We start from the raw sequence: 16540 nt of genomic DNA on the forward strand, positions 1-16540 counted from the left end.
GCGGGCTGGCAACGGCGGTGCCCGGCCGGGGCGGGGCCGGGCCGCTCTGGGGTCCGCCCGCCATGGGGAGGCCGGGCCTGGGCAACCGGCGAGGGCACCGGGCACAACATTACCGGGTACCGGGGCCTGGCCCCTCACCTGCTGTCACCGCGGCCCGGGGGGGGGCCCGGCAGGCCCCGGTCCGCCCGGCCGCAGGAGGGCGCTGTGGGCCCGCCGGGCCTCGCCGCGCCCCTTCCGCCGCCGCCGCGCAGGTGAGGCCCCACCGGCCCCTCCCCCCGGCCAGGCCGCAGCGCTGCCCCGAGCGGCCCGGTGTGGGCGGTGCCGCAGGCTGCCCTCCGGGCCGCTTCGCCGCTGAGGCCTGGACCGGCTGGCAGCTGCGGGCCGGGCCCCCGGCGTCCCTTCAGGCCCGTGTCCCCGCCCGGCCGGGGCTTGGGGGTGCACGCACCGAGCAGCACCGGCTGCCCCCCGGCCCTTCCCTGACAGCCGTACTTCGCAGGCGGATTCCTCCAGCGGCCCTCGGTGAGGCAGCATGGGGAAGAGCTGCAAGGTGGTGGTGTGCGGTCAGGCCTCCGTCGGGAAAACGTCTATTCTGGAGCAGCTTCTGTACGGGAACCATGTGGTTGGTGAGTCTGAGGGGGACGGGAGGGAGCCTGGCAGGGCCCTGCCTGCATGCCTGCCTGCCTGCCAGACCGCCCCGTGCTGCAGGCAGGGAGCAGGAGGCAAGGCTGGACCCGGAGACCCCCCCAAACAGGCAGGCAGCGGGGGAGGAAAGAGTCGCTGTCTTGCCCCAGGCCACCCGGCAGGACAGTTTGGGTTGTGCCATGGTCCCCACATCTCCCCTGCCCATCTCTCTGGCAGGCTCCGAGATGATCGAGACCCAGGAGGACATTTACGTGGGCTCCATTGAGACAGACCGCGGGGTGCGCGAGCAGGTGCGCTTCTACGACACGCGGGGCCTGCGGGACGGCCTGGAGCTTCCCAAGCACTGCTTCTCCTCTACGGATGGCTACGTGCTGGTCTATAGCACTGACAGCAAGGAGTCCTTCAAGCGGGTGGAGCTCCTCAAGAAGGAAATTGACAAGTCCAAAGACAAGAAAGAGGTGAGTACTCCCTGGAAAAGGGGCTACAGGCTGGGCTTTGCTTCCCTTGCATAAGTCCTCCTTTTTTTCTAGCTTGTCACAAGATGGTGACAGGAGTCCCTGTTCCCTAAGACTCAATTGTAACTGGCTACTGTCCTGGGATGCTTTCCGAGTGTACAAGTGCTCAACAGGCCGTTCTACTTTGGGGCTGGTTTGAGACACACTGACCCGAACAGGAGGGAAAGCTGCCAGAAGGGAGCGCTGGGAAATGTGGTGTTTTAAAAGGCCTTAGCGTGGAGGGGGAATTGGCTGCAGGACTGGGCCTGGCACCGAGGGTCTTCGAGGCAGAGCCAGGCAGCGCCATTCAGCTCTGCATTTGGTACTTTCAGCGATTCTTCTCACCCTTTTTTGAACAGGTCACCATCGTGGTTTTGGGCAACAAGTGTGACCTGCAAGAGCAGAGAAGGGTGGACCATGACGCAGCCCAGCACTGGGCCAAGGGTGAGAAGGTGAAGCTGTGGGAGGTGTCTGTGGCGGACCGGCGTACGCTGATCGAGCCGTTCATCTACCTGGCCAGTAAGATGACGCAGCCACAAAGCAAGTCTGCTTTTCCCCTGAGTCGCAAGAACAAGGGCAGCGGATCCATGGATGGCTGAGCCTTGTTTTCCCTTCCCTTCCATTGCCACCTCCTCTCCCTCACCTCCCTAATTCCCTTGCACATACCTCCTGCTGAGCCCGTTTGGTGTTGTGAAGCCTGTGGGAAGCACGGTCGCACGAGGAGTGGGCATCCCAGGGCTGGGGATGGTCTTGAAGGATGAGAGAGGTAAGCCATCTCCCTGCACTGGGACAGGGACTGCTCTTTTCACTGCCCAGCCCCTGCAGACGTTGGAGGTGCCACAGAAAAGCCAGGATTCACCGAGCGAGGCCCTCTGCTCTTGGCACAGGCTGGCAGAACCCGCAGGCCGATGCTGCTAGAGGGGAGGCACAGCGAGGGGCTGGCCAGCAGGTGGGGATCAGCTCCATGGCTGAGCACAGCGGGGCCGAGGAAACCATTCCCTCTCTGAGCTGCTCTGGTTTATATTTGCTGATACCATGTGAGAAGAGCCCATTTCCTGGCCCTGCCTCCAGCCCAGCTGCTGCCAGAGCAGCTCTCCCTTGTCCTGCCTCAGCTGGCTCTGCGGTGCTGCAGTGCTCCTTGCCAGATTGCCCCTTACCTGGCAGGACCCGCTGCTCCTTTAGGTGCAGAAATAGTCAGTCATCCTGCCCCAGTGAAGGTGTAGGGCCGAGCAGGGCCAAGGTGCTGTTATTGAGGGCAGGGTGTCCACATCCACCACGCTGCAGCCCTCCTCTTCCTGAGTGCAGACTCAGTCAGGACGTTGGAGGAGCTGGCACTGCGCTTAGCCTGCACGCCCTGACGCTTAGGGCTGTGGCAGCTCTCGCTGCCCATGTGTCACGGTGCTGACCCTCCTCTCAGAACCACCACAAGACAAGGGAAAGGTGTCCCGGTCCTGCCCAACAACATGCGTTCCCTTCAGCTAGTCTGGATCTAGGAAAAAAAAAAAAGACGAGAAAGCCCTGGCTTGTTTATACTTGTTCCTTTTATTTACTGAGTAACACAATAAAGCGATGAGATTCGATTATCAAAATATTTTCCTTTTTTTTTTTCCCAACAGTTATAGTACATCAAAAAATATACAATGAACATTACAGGAGGGGTACTGGCCAAGTCCCTAGAGTCTGTTTATTCCATTTTTGTGGGATTTTTTGTTGGTTTTTTTTTTTTTTTGAATCAAACTGTTCACATCACTCCAAGGTTATTTACAGAGGGGCACACGTTATCGAGCGCTATGGACTATGCCCTACTACCTAGTACAGCATATGCTAAGTCAAAGGCAGTAAATGCTTTGGATAGCACAGGAGCAGGGAGGGTTTCTGGAGGCGAGGGATGCGATAGAGGGAGTGTGTTCTTACGCAGCTTGTTGCAGTATTATTGTTATTAGAAGGAATGGCTTTCAAGGGGTTAAAGTGCCAAGTGTAGGAGTGTATTAGGACTCCACTGGTGGAGGGGTGACGGGAGCAGCCGCTGCTGGCTCCAGCACAGGCTTTTTAGAACAAAACGCAGGGGAATGACCCACCAGCGCCAAGCGGCTCCTGCAAGCTGGAGCACGGCCGCAGGCGGCTGCTCCCGGCTCCCCACGCTCCTGAGGCTGGTGGGCACGCTGCACGAGGGGATGCGCTGCCCTTCTCTGCTGTGGCCAGGGCTGGGAGTGACGGCGAGGGGACCTGGGGAAGAGCACAGTGAGATGAGCAGAGGGAGGGCTGGAGCCGGGCTGACCGCAGGCTGCTTGGCACTGCGACGCTGCGGGACCTGCGTCCCTCCTGCCGCCGCGGGCCCCGGTCGGCGCAGGCTCCTGTCCTGTGGGACGTGGGGTCCAGGCTGCGTGTGTCCCCAGGGCTGTGGGACCATCTCCCTGTCCCTGTCCAAACCACTGCTGCTGGGAGCCTGCCTTCCCTCGGCTGCTCTTGGAGCCATGTCTCCCACTGCCACTGTGTGAGACCTTTCGGTTGTCTCTACCCCCAGCTCGCTCCTCTTCTCCTGGTGCCTCTCTCCACTTCCCTCCTTCCCTGGGGTGGAGGAGATGTCCTGAACAGATGAATCCGTGCCCAGGGGCTCCCTCGCACCCCCTGTCCTCAGCGGCGGGAGCACAGCAGTGGCACTGCGGGTCAGTGCTGCCCATGGCATGAGATGCGGGCGTATGGCTCCGCGCCACCCTGCTCCCTCTGTACAGGTTTCCTGCCCTCGCCCGAGGCTCCAGCTCTTTCCGCCAGCTCTGGGAAGCAGAAGCATTTCAGCCACGCTGAGTTACCCGTCGGCCGGTTCCCATTCACCTCCCATTGCCAGGGCCCTGTCCTGAGCATCAGCGGAGCGCACCGGGCTAAATCCTCCTGAAATCCAGGTGTCGCTTATGACCAAGACGTCGGCTATGTGTGCTTGTGCGTGTGGATTCCCCGGTGCACAAACCGACCTGCTTCTTCCCAAGGGCTGGGATGGAACGTGGGCCACGGCAGAGGTCTCCGAGTCAGCATCCTGGGCCAGGGGATGAGAAGGGAATCATCTGCACAGAGCTAGAAGTGTTGCGTTGGGTGGGTTTTGTGGTTTTTTTTTTTTTTTTTTTTCCTGCTCCGACCACCACTCCCGGCTGTACAGACAACATGAGCACCAAAGTAAAACGCAGACAGCAAATGCAGCGGGCGAGCTGCTCCCCCTGGATTGCATAGATCGGGGTGGGTCGTCACTCCAGCGTAAGGTCCATTTGGGTTGCAACTTTCCTGCATGTTTCTATTTACAGCAGTGCGCTGGGAACCCGGAGCGCTGTGGTTATACAGTTTTCAGACCAGGTCATCGCTGGGCTTTCTGAGCACAGTGAAAAGCAGAGCTACGGCTTCGGAGTGCCTCCGGAGCCCAGCTTTTTGCAGGCTACGACGGGAGCATCACAGGGAGAGCACCGGGTGTAGGCTGCGGGTGCCACCTGCTCCTTCGTACCTGATTGTCCGGGCTGCTGGGGACACCTTTGTTTTTGGGAATCATCGGTAACTCCCTGGAAGCTCCTAATGGGGATGGGGTTGGAGGGCCGGGCACGGCGGCTGGCGAGCAGCAGCATTGCCTTTCACTGGAGAACCGAAAGTGCTTTAGGGACATTCACTCAGCCTCACAGCATCTCCCGGGAGGTAGGGGCAAGGCTGGCCCCCGAAGGTGGGACAGAGGCAAACAGCGGGCGCCGAGCACGGGGTCACCTCTTCAGGGAGCCCGCACCGGATGGCCCGGCTCCCCTGTCCTCTCCGGGCTGGAGCGGAGCCCGTCTCCGGCCGCATGCCCAGGTTGTGTGCTTCTCGGGGGCCAGGGCAGGGGCAGTGTGCTTTCGGAGGGAGGAGGCGCCGGCCCTGGACTTCGGCTATTGCTCTCGGAGTGAAGATACGGTCAGTGTGGCCGGTGCCCGCCGCGGCGGGGGCTCTTTGGCTGGTGGGACGTAGAGGGTCGTGGGGTGTAGGAGGCTGGTGGGCAGTACGGAAACCCCCGGCCGGCACAGCCAGCCCGGTCTGAGAGGGGAACTGCCAACTTTCTGCTTGTGCTGGGGTTGTTTCTCCCAGTAAGAGCTAGGAGACTCCCCTCACAGTTCCCTTCCCAGTGGGCTGGCAGGGACCGGCCGGCCAGAGGGATGCTCCTTCCCCCGCGGACCAGCTAGCTCCTCTTCTTCCAGTCCGGTAACTGGGAGGGTGATGAATAAGAAGCCAGTGGGCCAAGGACAGGCAGCCCCTGGCCACGAGATGGTCCTGGTGACTCGGGCACCGTCCTCTCCCATCCGCCGCCCAGCCGTGTGATGGGCTCCTCTGCTGAGCGCGGGGCTGGCACGGGCGCGGGGACGGCGGGGATGCACGGCGGGGCTGGCTGGGCTCTGCCGGGGTATCTCACTCCGGCAGGAGCCTGCTCAAAGCAAAGGAGAAGCCGGGGTTGATGTCTACGCCTATGGTTTCCCACCAGCCAGAAGAGCAGCCTGCCTGGAAGCCCCACACCGTGCAGCCCCCGCAGCACAGCCCGGTCCTCGGCGGACGGACCCTCGGCGGGCGAGCGGCTCTAGTAGGGCGCGAAGACGATGGGGCCCGGCGTGGTACGGACGTGGGCCGGTGGCGTTCGGAAAAGGGCTGGTCCGAGGATCGGAGCTTGGAAGAGGGTGGTGGCAGCGGCTGGTCTCAGGGCGAGGGGGCCAGGCATGGCGCAGATGGCGGCCGCGGTGAGCGGGCTTGGGAGGAAGCGGGTCGCCAGGGTTTTGGTGAGATGCTTCTGCAAAGCCAGCTTGGACTGTGGGGAGGGAGGAGGAGACACCGTGAGGCACCTGGCTGCAGGACAGCCCCAGCCCCAGCTCCCCGGGCCGGGCAGGCAGCCCCGCGTCAGCCCCTGCCCACGTTCGCTTTCAGCTGAGCTCTCGGCACGTCTCGCAGCAAACGCAGCCCCTGGCCCCGACCCAACACGTGCTCCATCCCACAGCCCCGGTCCCTCGGCTCGGCTGCTCCCAGGTCAGAGCACGCAGGGATGCCGCAGTCGTGATGACGTCCCCAGGGAGGTCCTCAGCCCCATCACACCGGCCCGGAGACCTGCCCTGGCTTTTGCGATGGCTGGGCTGTTCCCTGCATCGGTGCTTTCCTCTGGTGCCCTGGGATGACTTTTGCAGCCAAACTCTCTGCTAAGCTATGCGTCTCCATAAGCAATCGCTTAGGCTGGGTTTAACTCAGCCGTGCCAGCCCCACGCACCCAACCATCCCCGCTGTCCCGTTCAGACCGTGAAGCAGGTGGAGGAATCACAAATACTGAACTCGCAAGTTATTCCCATGCTTTCCTTCGCACGAATAGACTCGAAACTCCTCTTGCCACTACAGCCCACCCTCCCCAAGGGGAGCAGGTTGGATGTGACCATGAGAACCGAGGCTTTCAGGAAAGCACCCCCTGCGTCTCACTGCGAGAGATGGCTAACACGGCAAATGAAGTTTCGGAGAGCAAACCGGGTGGGTAATTTGCAGGGAGACAGGTACCTTGAGAATACTCACTGCGAGGGCAGCGTTCTTCTGCAGCTTGTTGTAGGGGCTGTACTTGGGCTTGGGCGGCTTCCCCGCCAGCCTGTCCTTGTGCCTCCGGCTGCTCATGTGCTGGGAGAGGAAAAACAACTGGATCACCCGGAGCCAGGACAGCGAGAGCAGACCCACGGCACCGCACGGCTCGGGTCTGCGGGGGACCGTCGAGTACCACCCCCCCCCCCCCGCCAGCCACCGTGCCCCTGCGTTCCCAGGGGAAAGGCACGCGCCAGGCCTGGCATCGTCACCTGTTTGAGCTGGGTCTCCGAGTTCACGTAGATCTCGCACACTTGGCAGTGAAACGCCTTGTTCTGGATGTTGATGCTGCCCTTGTTGCCGATCCGCTTGGACTTGTGCCCTGCCCGGGAGAGGAGCTTGCCTCGGCCTCGCCGCATCTGGGTGCTGTGACCTTCCAGCATCGACTTGTGCTTGGCGCCTGGGCGGCAGAGGGGACGCTCAGCAAACACTGACTTTGCAGACAAACCCAGCGTTGCGCCGAGTGCCGCCGCAGCAGGAAGGATGCCCTCCAAGCAACCCGCCTGACAGCGCTGTGCATCCCCCCCCGTCTCCCGTGGGACCCCGGTCCCCCCACCCATGGGATGCCGGTCCCCCCACCAACCTGTACCCGGCAGCACTTCCAGGCAGAGGGGACAGGGGAGCCCGGACTCTTGCCGGGGACGTGTCAGCCCATTCCCAAACCCTGCCAAGCTCTCGTGGCCAGCTGCGCTTCGCAAGCAGACCAGAAACGCTCGGCTTCCCAGAGACACCCCCCCCTCCCCTCCTCCCTGTGTGTCAGACCTTCGGAGAAACTGCTATTTTAAGCATGTGCTGGAGCCTGTCGCCTGTCCCCGGGCATTAGCACAGTCTGCAGAGCCGGGCACGCGTCGCCCTCCGTGCTGCAGCATCTGAGCTGTGCCCAAGGTCGGAGAGGATCCGGCCGCAGAGCCAGGAATAGCTCAGCAGGGGTACAGGAGGCGGGGAAGGAGGAACCCAAAATCCCAGCACACCTGGGGACAGGGCGCTCTGTCCTGCCCCCGCAGGGACCGTGGGGTGGGACAAGTAATTTAAGCCACCGCTAATTCATTCTATTTTTTAAGGCGTTAAGCAAGGAGCACGAGTCTGTGTGACAGCCACGGAGGAGCGCAAGCCGCAAACATTTTGTTTGTTGGTTGGTTTGTTCTTTTTCCCCAAATCAGCTCCTAAATTTGTAAGCGGAGCTGACAAAAGCAAAAGGACACGTTTGCAGCTAAGCCGCAGCGGTGTCCCGAGCCAACCCCTGCGTGTGGCTGCTGCTGCCCCGGCCCAGGCTCCCAGTGGGTGCTTGGGGCTGGGGGAACTGGTTCCCAGTGCTCGCTGAATTGGGGGAGAGAAGACCCTTCCCTTTAAAACAGGGGTGCCCGTCCTTGTTTAGCACCCTCCAGAGAAAGGGGCGAGCCGGGGGCTGGCGCTGCAGGGCCCACAGACCCTGCTGGGGGTCCCCCCCTCTCTGCGGCTGCTGCCCCCACCATCACCCTGGGGGGGGGTCCTGCTGCCCCCCCTCCTCCCCTTCAGCCACCCCCAGGGTGCTGGGGACCCCGGCCAGCCCCAGATGCCTCCCTGGCCTTAGTGAGCTCCATCACTTGCTGCTGGGCTCCGAAGCTCTCATTAAATTCCCAAGGGGCTTCTCAAAATGACCACGAGCCCAAACCGCGGAGCTGCTTTCGGAATGATTATCCTGGGTCTGCAAGAGGCGCTGGCACTCAGGTTGCTATCAGCTTAAAGCCAAACTGCAGTGGAATATAAAGTAGCCTCCAATCATTTGATTAAATGTATCTGAAAATGTCTTTAATTAAGAGATGTGAACAATAAGAGAGCATTTGACCTTGCTAAAATTCACCCCGTAAGCTGCAGCACAGGTAAAACACCACCACTTATCTTTGCAAATCGCCTTAATTAACCCTTTTTAATTAAAGCAACGTTCATTAACGCTCGCTGTTTCCCTGCAAGGCTGTTTGGCGATGGGGCACGGCGGGGCTTTGCGCGGAGCTGCGAGGGGCCCGTCCCCCCGTCCCCGGCGATGCCCTTACCGGTGTTGTGAGCCTCCAGCTGGGACAGGGAGTTGACGGTCACTTTGCAGGTGGGACAGTACAGGTGCTGTTTGCTCTTCTTCCCCTCCTTCTCGCTCTCGGGGGCCGAGCTGACGCTGCTACCCGACTCGGCCGCCTGCGCCTCGGCTGCTTGCGCGGCCGAGGAGGTCACGCTGGTGGCGTCCGAGGTGCCCTCCGACAGCTCCGAGGCCGGCGGGGAGCCCAGCGGGGCGACGCTGCCCGACAGCTCCGCGGGCGACTCCTCGGCACCGGGCGTCAGCCCCAGGCTGCTGCACTCACCCTCCGGCTCCTGCAGGCCATTGGCTTGAGCTGGCGGGAGGGAAAGGAAAGGAGGGGGGGGGGGGAAAGAAAGAAATGGGCAGAAAGGGAAAGTTCTCTGTGCTTGAACGGTTTTGCTGGATATCAGAGAGCACCCCCGTCCTCCTCAAGACCACCCCAGGCGCTGTCCGCTCACGTTCATCCCTGGTGAGGACGGCTCTTCCCAAGGTCTCTTCCGTTCCCACTTTTATCCGCGGCTCCTGGCAGCCGGGCTCGGCACAGAAGCCGGGGTGAGCTCCGGTGCTGCCTCGGCTCGGAGCAGGGGGGGATTCGGCTCCTACCAGCCCCGTCCCGTCCCGTCCCCGCGCGGGGGCAGAGCCCTCGGGATGCACGAGCCCTCCTCGGGGCACAGGCAGGGAACGCTTCCTCTCCTGCAGCCGTTATCTCCCAGAGACACCAAATCACAGGGGAAACACCCACCATTTCCCCCGGCGAAGCCGCAGGGACGCAGGGGGCCAGGTTCCCCCCAGGGACGTGAGCTGCCCAGGCTCCTGGGCTGGATTTCCACCCTTTCCCCGCGACGCTGCGCCCAGCCAGGCACGCCGGGGCCGCCAGCGCAGCACAAAAGCTCAGTTATTAACACTGGCGGCAGCGTTTATGCCACGCTAATCGCAGCCCTCCTCAGCCCGACCAGCAGCTGACCGGGCAGGATGCTCGGACACGAGGATTGAATCGGACTCTTCAGGACGCTGCAGCCGCGGCAGGGCCGCGAACACAAACGCCGCTGCAGCCCCGGGAACCGGCCAGGTCGCTCACGCCGGTGTCACAGACTGCCAGCGCCGGACCCTCGCGTCCCCCCTGCCCGCGTACCTGTGCTGCCGGACTCCCCGCTGCCCTCGGGGCTGGGGACGAAGTCGGCTGTGCCGTCCCGGCCGGTGGCCACCGCCGCAGCCCCCGTCGCCTTCTGCTTGTTCTTCATGGCCTCGATGGCTTTCAGCCTCCGCGCGTGCTTGTGGCCCTTGTAGTGGGCTTCTGCCTGGTTCTGGGGAGGGAGGGACGGGGACGGCCGCGTCGGTGCTGCGGCCGGACAGACGGACGGACGCGGGGAGGATGGGGGAAGGGATCAGCCCCGGGCCGTGGCCGCTCGGACACGTTTCCAGTGCAGCCACCTCTCCTGGTGACATTCATCCCCGGGGCTGGGGCCGCCTCGGAGGTGGTATTTTTGGCTGAGCGCGGTGCAAAGCTGCTTTCCTCCTCCCGCCAGATTGCTCTGCACACAAATGTATTCGTGCCGAGGTATCGCTTTGCTAAGACATCACCGCATTGCACGGCTGAGATAAGGACCCTGCTCTGATTAAATGCATCGAGTCACTTTTAAAAGAAGCTTTCAGGCAAAATTTATGACTTCAGAAACGTACAATGAATTGCTAGCTGTAAAAATAAAATAAAAAAGTACATTGGTGGGGAGGACACGTCTCCCATTGTAACCTAGTGGGTGTCTAACATGCCATTTACATTCACCGGCTCCTTTCTCCCAGCGAACGCTGAATAACGAAGTGCACGTTGATGGGTTCATGCCTGCACCGAACTGATAAAAATGTACACAAAAGAAAATCACCCGAACATTTGTGTACTCCGCAGTCGGGGACAATGCCGCATTGTCCCCCAAAACAACCACAGTTTAGTAATTTATGGAAACCAAATCCAATATGAATTAAGACACGGTACCACTGAGCAGCACGGATTAATTTGCACGGCATTCTCAGAGGCCGGCTGAGGCTTCCCGCGCTCGGTAGGAAGAAGCATCCCTTCCCTCCCCCCACGGCTTTCCAAGGGCTGGGAACGGTGTCCGGGTCGTGCAGCGACGGCCGGGTACGTGGGAAAGCCAAAGGCCCGTCCCAGCGCGGGGCCTCATTAGCAAATACAATAAACTTCCACCCGATAACGGGGTTGGGACGGGGCTGGGCTGCAGCCTAAGTAGGTCACCGGCACCGCTGCTGCTCTGCGCAGAAATGCCGGTGGCATGCGAGGGTCCGCGCCAGTGCGTGCGCTCCCGCAGATGTGACCTCGGGGCGGGGGGGGGGGGGGAACGCGGGCAGGGATGGGCAGAGCGGCACGGGGTGCCCGTGAGGGCAGTGGGAGCACGTGGTGGGTCCGAGTTTGCCGGCATCGCGCTTCCAGCCGGGATACAGCTTGGAAGGGGAAAGCGATGCTTTTCCCTGAGCCGCTTGGTTGCAGAGCGGAATAATTAAGCCCAGAAACATTGAGTTCTGTTGGCGGAGCAGCAGCCAGCCCCGGGCTCTGCTGATGCAGCTCGGCCAGCCTGGTTCGGCACCTCCACGGGAGGCAGAGAGCCAGCCTGGCCACGGCACAGCATCCGGGCGCAGCCGCCCCGGGGGAGGCGAGAGCAGGTCCCGGCAGCCCGCGCTGCCAGACACCGAGATGAGACCGCGCTCAGGGCTGCACTCCCGTGAGCACGGGGGCTCGGCGCTGCCTCACTCCTCCGGGAAGGGACGGCCGAGGCCGGGGGATGCTCCCAGGCTGGCAGCTCCATCGGTAACGCGTGTGCCCGGGCTGGGCTGAGCGCGGGAGGCTCCTGCCCCCATCTCTGCCGGGCATGCCGTGCAGCAGCGGCACAGGGAGCAGCCGGACTTGCGCCGGTGCGAGCGGGGCCATCCCAGGCGAAGGGCTCCGGGCTGCAGCCCGTGCGGAGGAGGCTCTCGCTGCTCCGCTCCCAGCCCCGCTGCCTGCAAACCCCCGTCCTTCTCCTGCCAGCTTGGAGCGAGAATTCCCTTTCAAACCTTGTAATCAGTTTTCCCCCACAAAAGATCGGCTGCGTGCAGTTCATTACCGTGGGGATCAATGAATGTTTCCTTCCTCCCCTCTACAAGGTGGTTGATTTACTTAGAATAAAAGGCTGGGGGAAAAAAAAAAACCCACCTGCCACACCAGAGCTCTGGGAAGCCAAGGCAGGGAAGATTAGATTCAGCTCCCAAGCTCCAGATATAAATTGCACGGGCTGATAAAGCAGCTTAAGCACAAACACCGAGAGGCGGCAGGGAACAGACCTGAACAAAACGAGGAGCAGCAGAAAGAGCCAGCGCAGCAAACAGAGGACACGGCAGCCCCGGGGAGCACCCGGGCCCACGGGCAGGGAGATGCGGGTGGAAACGCCAGCCGGGGCAGGCGCAGAGCAAGGGAGGGCAGAGCTCCGAGGAGCTGCCGCCTGCATGATGGGGGTCCGCACGGTGGGGGTCCGCACGGTGCCCCCGTCGTGGGATGCTCCTGCTCAGCCGCAGGCGCTGGCGCTGGCACCGGCCCCGCTCGCCCGCCCAGCCCCGCGCTCGCCGGCCCCACTTACCGCAGAGTTGAAGCGGAGGTGGCAGATGTTGCAGGAGATGAACTGCTTCTTCTTGAGCGGGGTGGGCACGCCGAAGGTGTGGCTGATCACCGCCTTCTGCACCGGGTCCATCTGGAAGGGGAGGGAAGGCAGAGGGCGGCTGGGTGCCACGCCGCGACGGCCGGCACGGCACCGTGACCCGCCACCCGCCACGCTCGCCAAGGAGCCGCTGTGAACGCCGGCAGGGCTCGCGGCCGGTGTCTGGAGGGGTGAGCAGCTGGGGCTGCAGAGGAGCCCCGTCTGCCACGGAGGCAGCCCCCCGCACGGAGCAACGCGCGCTGCGTCGACGCCTGTTCTCATCCTTTTTAAACCATCCTCGGAAAAGCCAAACTAGGGTCCAAAGTCTGCGGTGGTCTGGCAGAGGGGATGAGGTTGCTGTGGGGGTGCAGCCTGCAGACCCCGGCCCCATCATGCTCCCCTGCGTGTCCCCCTTGTCCCCTCTCCCCCCGCCGCAGACACCGGTGCCCTGGGTGGCAAATTATCGGTTTCTGTTTGAGCTCCCAGCTGCTGCCCTCGACCTCCCGATGCCAGAGCAGCTTTCGAGAGACTTAGCAGGAGCAGGAACCACCAAAACAGGGGGCAGAGGCGATGAAAACGAGCAACCGCCATTAATCCTCCACGCACTCTTGGTCAGGGAGCCGCAACGTCCCAGTGCAAAGCCGAAGGCGCGAGTGGAGCCACGCGTGCCCGCTGCTTGCCCGCGGGACTCTGCACAGCCCACGCAGGGGCTGGGGCGGGAGGAACAACGGTGCCCGTGCAGAGCCGCTCCTGCCGGTCAGGCACGCACTTCGCCCGCTCTAATCGAACGACAAGGCTGGCGACTCGCGAGCGTGCGCGCAGCCCCTGGTATCTCACCGGGCACGTCTGTGCACGGAGACAGAACAGCTCCGGCTCTCTGCAACGAGCTGTGTCCTTCCACAGCCCACTCGTGGCGGGGCAGCGCGCGGGGGCTGCCAGCGAGGCGGATGCCTGCGGGCTGTTGACAGCCCCTGGCGCTTCTGTCTCTCCCCGGGGCTCGGCGTCATTCCTCAGCCCAGGCAGCAAACTTGTTCGAAAAGCCATAATTGTTTTAAACCAAATGCATTTATTAAGTGGGGGGGGAAAATAAGAATAACCTCTTTGTTTGAGCGTGGCTATAATCTATAATGCAAGTATTGTTCCCCTACCCCATGGCATAGGAAGATTATCTTATCTGAGTCCTGCTGTCAGTAGAGCCTCGGGTTTTCAGGCGATCGTATTTCTCTGCAAAGCTATTTCGTTGCTGAGACAGGTGCATCAGTCTTCGAGGCACATGCCTGGACAACAGAGCCATTATCAAGACCACAAATTCCTTTCCAGGAGTGAGCAGAATGGTAAAAGCAGGTGATTAATGAAGTGCCTGTTTGCTATGAAATTTTACTCACTTATCTGGCATATAAATGAAGAGGTATTTGGGGTTCGGCGGAGACCCGGAGGAAGCTACAGATGGCAAAGATGCTGCTCCGCCCCTGACGACAAACATTGCAGCGTGCTACAGGCAGCATCCCTGCGCTGCCAGTCTGCGGGCAGAAGCCGGCACTTCTTTTCAAGAGAAACACCCACCTTTCCCACGCAACCGAAAGAAAACCAGCTCTAACCTTTGCAGCAGCGTCAGCTGCCGGGGCCCGGCCGGAGGCTCCCACCGAACCCTCCTGGCTCCCACCGGCTCATCCGCCCCCGAGCACCGCGGCAGGAGCAGGGCAGGGGGACGGAGGAGGACGCAGAGGAAAGGGAGACACCGGCACGAGGATGCAAAAGCGGCCAGGAACCATCCTGGCATGAACCTGAACCTGACAGCGAAGCCAGCGGTGCCGGGGCCGCCGTCGAGCACCGACTCCAGGGCGGCAGTGCTGAGCGTCCCCAGCCAAGGGGCCCCCTCGTCCTCCCGGGGCGTAAGGCGACGGCACCGACCTGGGCCTTTCCACCCCCACACTTTCGCCAAGACCCTGTTGCTCGGCCCCGCGGCACGGCGAGTCGCGTCGGTCAGAGCCAGCCCCAGGCAGGCGGAGGAGCCGCGAACTCCCCAGGGCAGGGCTGGCCGGTGCGCCCAAAAACTTGCTCCTCACCCCAGCCCCGTGCATCCCGGCCAAGGCCGGTGCAGCTGGGGACCGTCACCGCTCCTGCTATCCCAAAGCAGACACAAGCACCGCATCCTCAAAAGCCTTTGGGCACCCAGCCCCGTGGGAGCGCGCCCGGGGGCTGACCCCTTGCCACGGCCGCTCGTCACCCCGTCGAGCACGCTTGGTGAGCGCGGCGCATTTGCAACCCAGCCGGCTCCGTCCGGCGCGCAGCGCTGAGCAGCTCCAACGCTTGGTCCATCACCCGAGAGCCCCTGTGCTTCTCTCCGAGCGAAACCACAAACATACCGTCAGCTCTTCCCTAACGTACGTGCTCGCTGCTATTTCAGATGGGAAAAGGAATCACTACGGACCCCCCCGCCCCGGGGCCGGTGAGGGTCTGTGCCGCGGCGGTACGTACCGGCGCCTGCAGCCGGGTGGGTCGAGGCTCTTCCTGGAGGTTTCCGGCAGAACTGACCCGAGAGCTGAGGAAGGCTTTGGGCACCACACACTCGGAGAATAAAGATCTCAGCTTTATAGTCAATTCTTATTGACTCACATTACTTTATTTATCCCTGGATGTTCCTACCGATATAAATAGAGATCCCTGCGCTGAGCTCCCTGCCGGCCACCGAGGTCAGAAACGGGAATTCACAGGGACGTAGCATCAGTTCGCGTTGCGTCTCCTGCCGTGGTTTTGCAAGGCGCTGTTGGGTCTTGGGGATTTGCAACATCTCAAGAGCTGGAAAGGGCCTTTCGAGTGTGAAACACGCCTTCCGTGGTGCATTAGGATTCCCCCCCCCGCCCCCCGTTATTGTTGCTTTAAGTGGCAGGAGAGCTCAGCTTGGAAAGGTTTCGCTCCCTCCAGAGTAAAACATCTGCTGGGTTCATGAGAGCCTTGTGACCTGCTCAAAGTGCAAAGTGTTCTGCTGAGCGGGCGCAAACAGCTCCTGCTCTGCAGGGCAATGGCAAATCCTGCACAGTATCACCAGTAAGCGATGGGCAAACACTCTGAGTTCTTTTTATAGCAATTCATACATGGCAGCTCTCTCAAAAAATAAATTACCCTGCCTGGTGCCCCCTCCCACCCTCCCAAATCACCCCTGAGGCTCGGCTGCCAGGTCGAGTCTCCGACCCGGCATCACGGTCACTCGGGCAGAGAAACGAGGAGCTGCCAGCCCGGCCCTGGGGCACAGCGATGCTCGAGCCCTGCGTCCTCCGAGGATGGGGACTCTCCAAAGCCGTCTGCTCGGGCACGACGCTGGGCGCTCGCACCCCCTCAGGTCTGATCTCAGAGCAATTAATTCAAAGATGTTCGTACAGCCGGAACAGCCTCCCCCAGCATCTCCATCCCCACGTCCGACTCATCCTCAGGGGCAGACGAATCCCCACCGAGCGCAGAAGCAGCGCGACGGGGCTGCGCGGCTCCAGCCAGGACAAGAGATTCATTTTCCAAATTATAGATATTTTTTTTTTTAAAGCGACACAGCTCTGGAGAACGCGTGCCAAGGCAGAGGCAGGCGGGAGCCAAGCAGAACAAATACCAGGGTCTGGTTCAAGTTAGCTACTGACTCCAGCGACTAAAAAAAGGAGCCCAGACAAAGAGCAGCAACCTTAATGGCATCAAAAAAATTCTCCTCTCCTGTGTTTCTGCTTGTTAGCACAGGGGAGAGACAGGCTACGGCTGGGATTTCAAAAGAGCTTAAAGCAGTTAGATGTCTGAATCCCATTCAACGGCAACAGGAATCCTGTGCTTAATTTCTACGCCCGTCTTTGAAGATCTCAGCGATAATTTGCACCTTCCGAGCACATTTAATCTCAAAGGCGCTTACAAAAGGCCGGCGAGCGAGCAGGGAGGGAGCTCAGGAAAGTCCCGTTTGCAGACTCACGTGGGGAAAACAGCACTTCACGCCCGGGACGCTGTCGTACGTCTTTGGCCGCATCCAGATCGGTTTAGGTGTGTAACAGAGCATCTCTAGAGCGGCACGTTTAACCGCATGACCCAGGCACGTGGTC

The 16540-nt window shown here is 61.6% G+C and overlaps 2 protein-coding genes across 5 annotated transcripts in view; one reads left to right on the top strand and one right to left on the bottom strand.

Moving 5' to 3' along the window:
* The first annotated feature begins 95 nt into the window (after nucleotides 1–95).
* On the top strand, nucleotides 96–2725 carry NKIRAS2 (NFKB inhibitor interacting Ras like 2). Of its 2 annotated transcripts, none has more exons than XM_054801419.1 (4): nucleotides 96–251; nucleotides 497–623; nucleotides 859–1100; nucleotides 1496–2725. In XM_054801419.1, the coding sequence occupies exons 2-4, from the start codon at nucleotides 530–532 to the stop codon at nucleotides 1733–1735; spliced, it is 576 nt and encodes a 191-aa protein (XP_054657394.1). In that variant the 5' UTR covers nucleotides 96–251; nucleotides 497–529; the 3' UTR covers nucleotides 1736–2725. The 2 variants fall into 2 exon arrangements, with proteins under 2 accessions (XP_054657394.1, XP_054657393.1); XM_054801418.1 differs by lacking the exon at nucleotides 96–251 and adding an exon at nucleotides 266–356.
* Nucleotides 2726–2848: 123 nt separating this feature from the next.
* The window catches only part of ZNF385C (zinc finger protein 385C), a 59772-nt gene continuing 46080 nt past the window's right edge, over nucleotides 2849–16540 (bottom strand). For 2 of the 3 annotated variants that reach the window (XM_054801405.1, XM_054801407.1), the window contains 6 exons: nucleotides 12411–12521; nucleotides 9920–10091; nucleotides 8771–9100; nucleotides 6953–7140; nucleotides 6666–6779; nucleotides 2849–5937 (listed from right to left, as the gene is read on the bottom strand). In XM_054801405.1, the coding sequence (XP_054657380.1) occupies nucleotides 5713–5937; nucleotides 6666–6779; nucleotides 6953–7140; nucleotides 8771–9100; nucleotides 9920–10091; nucleotides 12411–12521 (1140 nt within the window). In that variant the 3' untranslated portion in view covers nucleotides 2849–5712. The remainder of the gene's footprint in view (nucleotides 5938–6665; nucleotides 6780–6952; nucleotides 7141–8770; nucleotides 9101–9919; nucleotides 10092–12410; nucleotides 12522–16540) is intronic. The other variant, XM_054801406.1, reaches the window with a different exon arrangement.

This window comes from Grus americana, chromosome 22 (genome assembly GCF_028858705.1).
Source record: "Grus americana isolate bGruAme1 chromosome 22, bGruAme1.mat, whole genome shotgun sequence".
Classification (NCBI taxonomy): Eukaryota; Metazoa; Chordata; class Aves; order Gruiformes; family Gruidae; genus Grus; species Grus americana.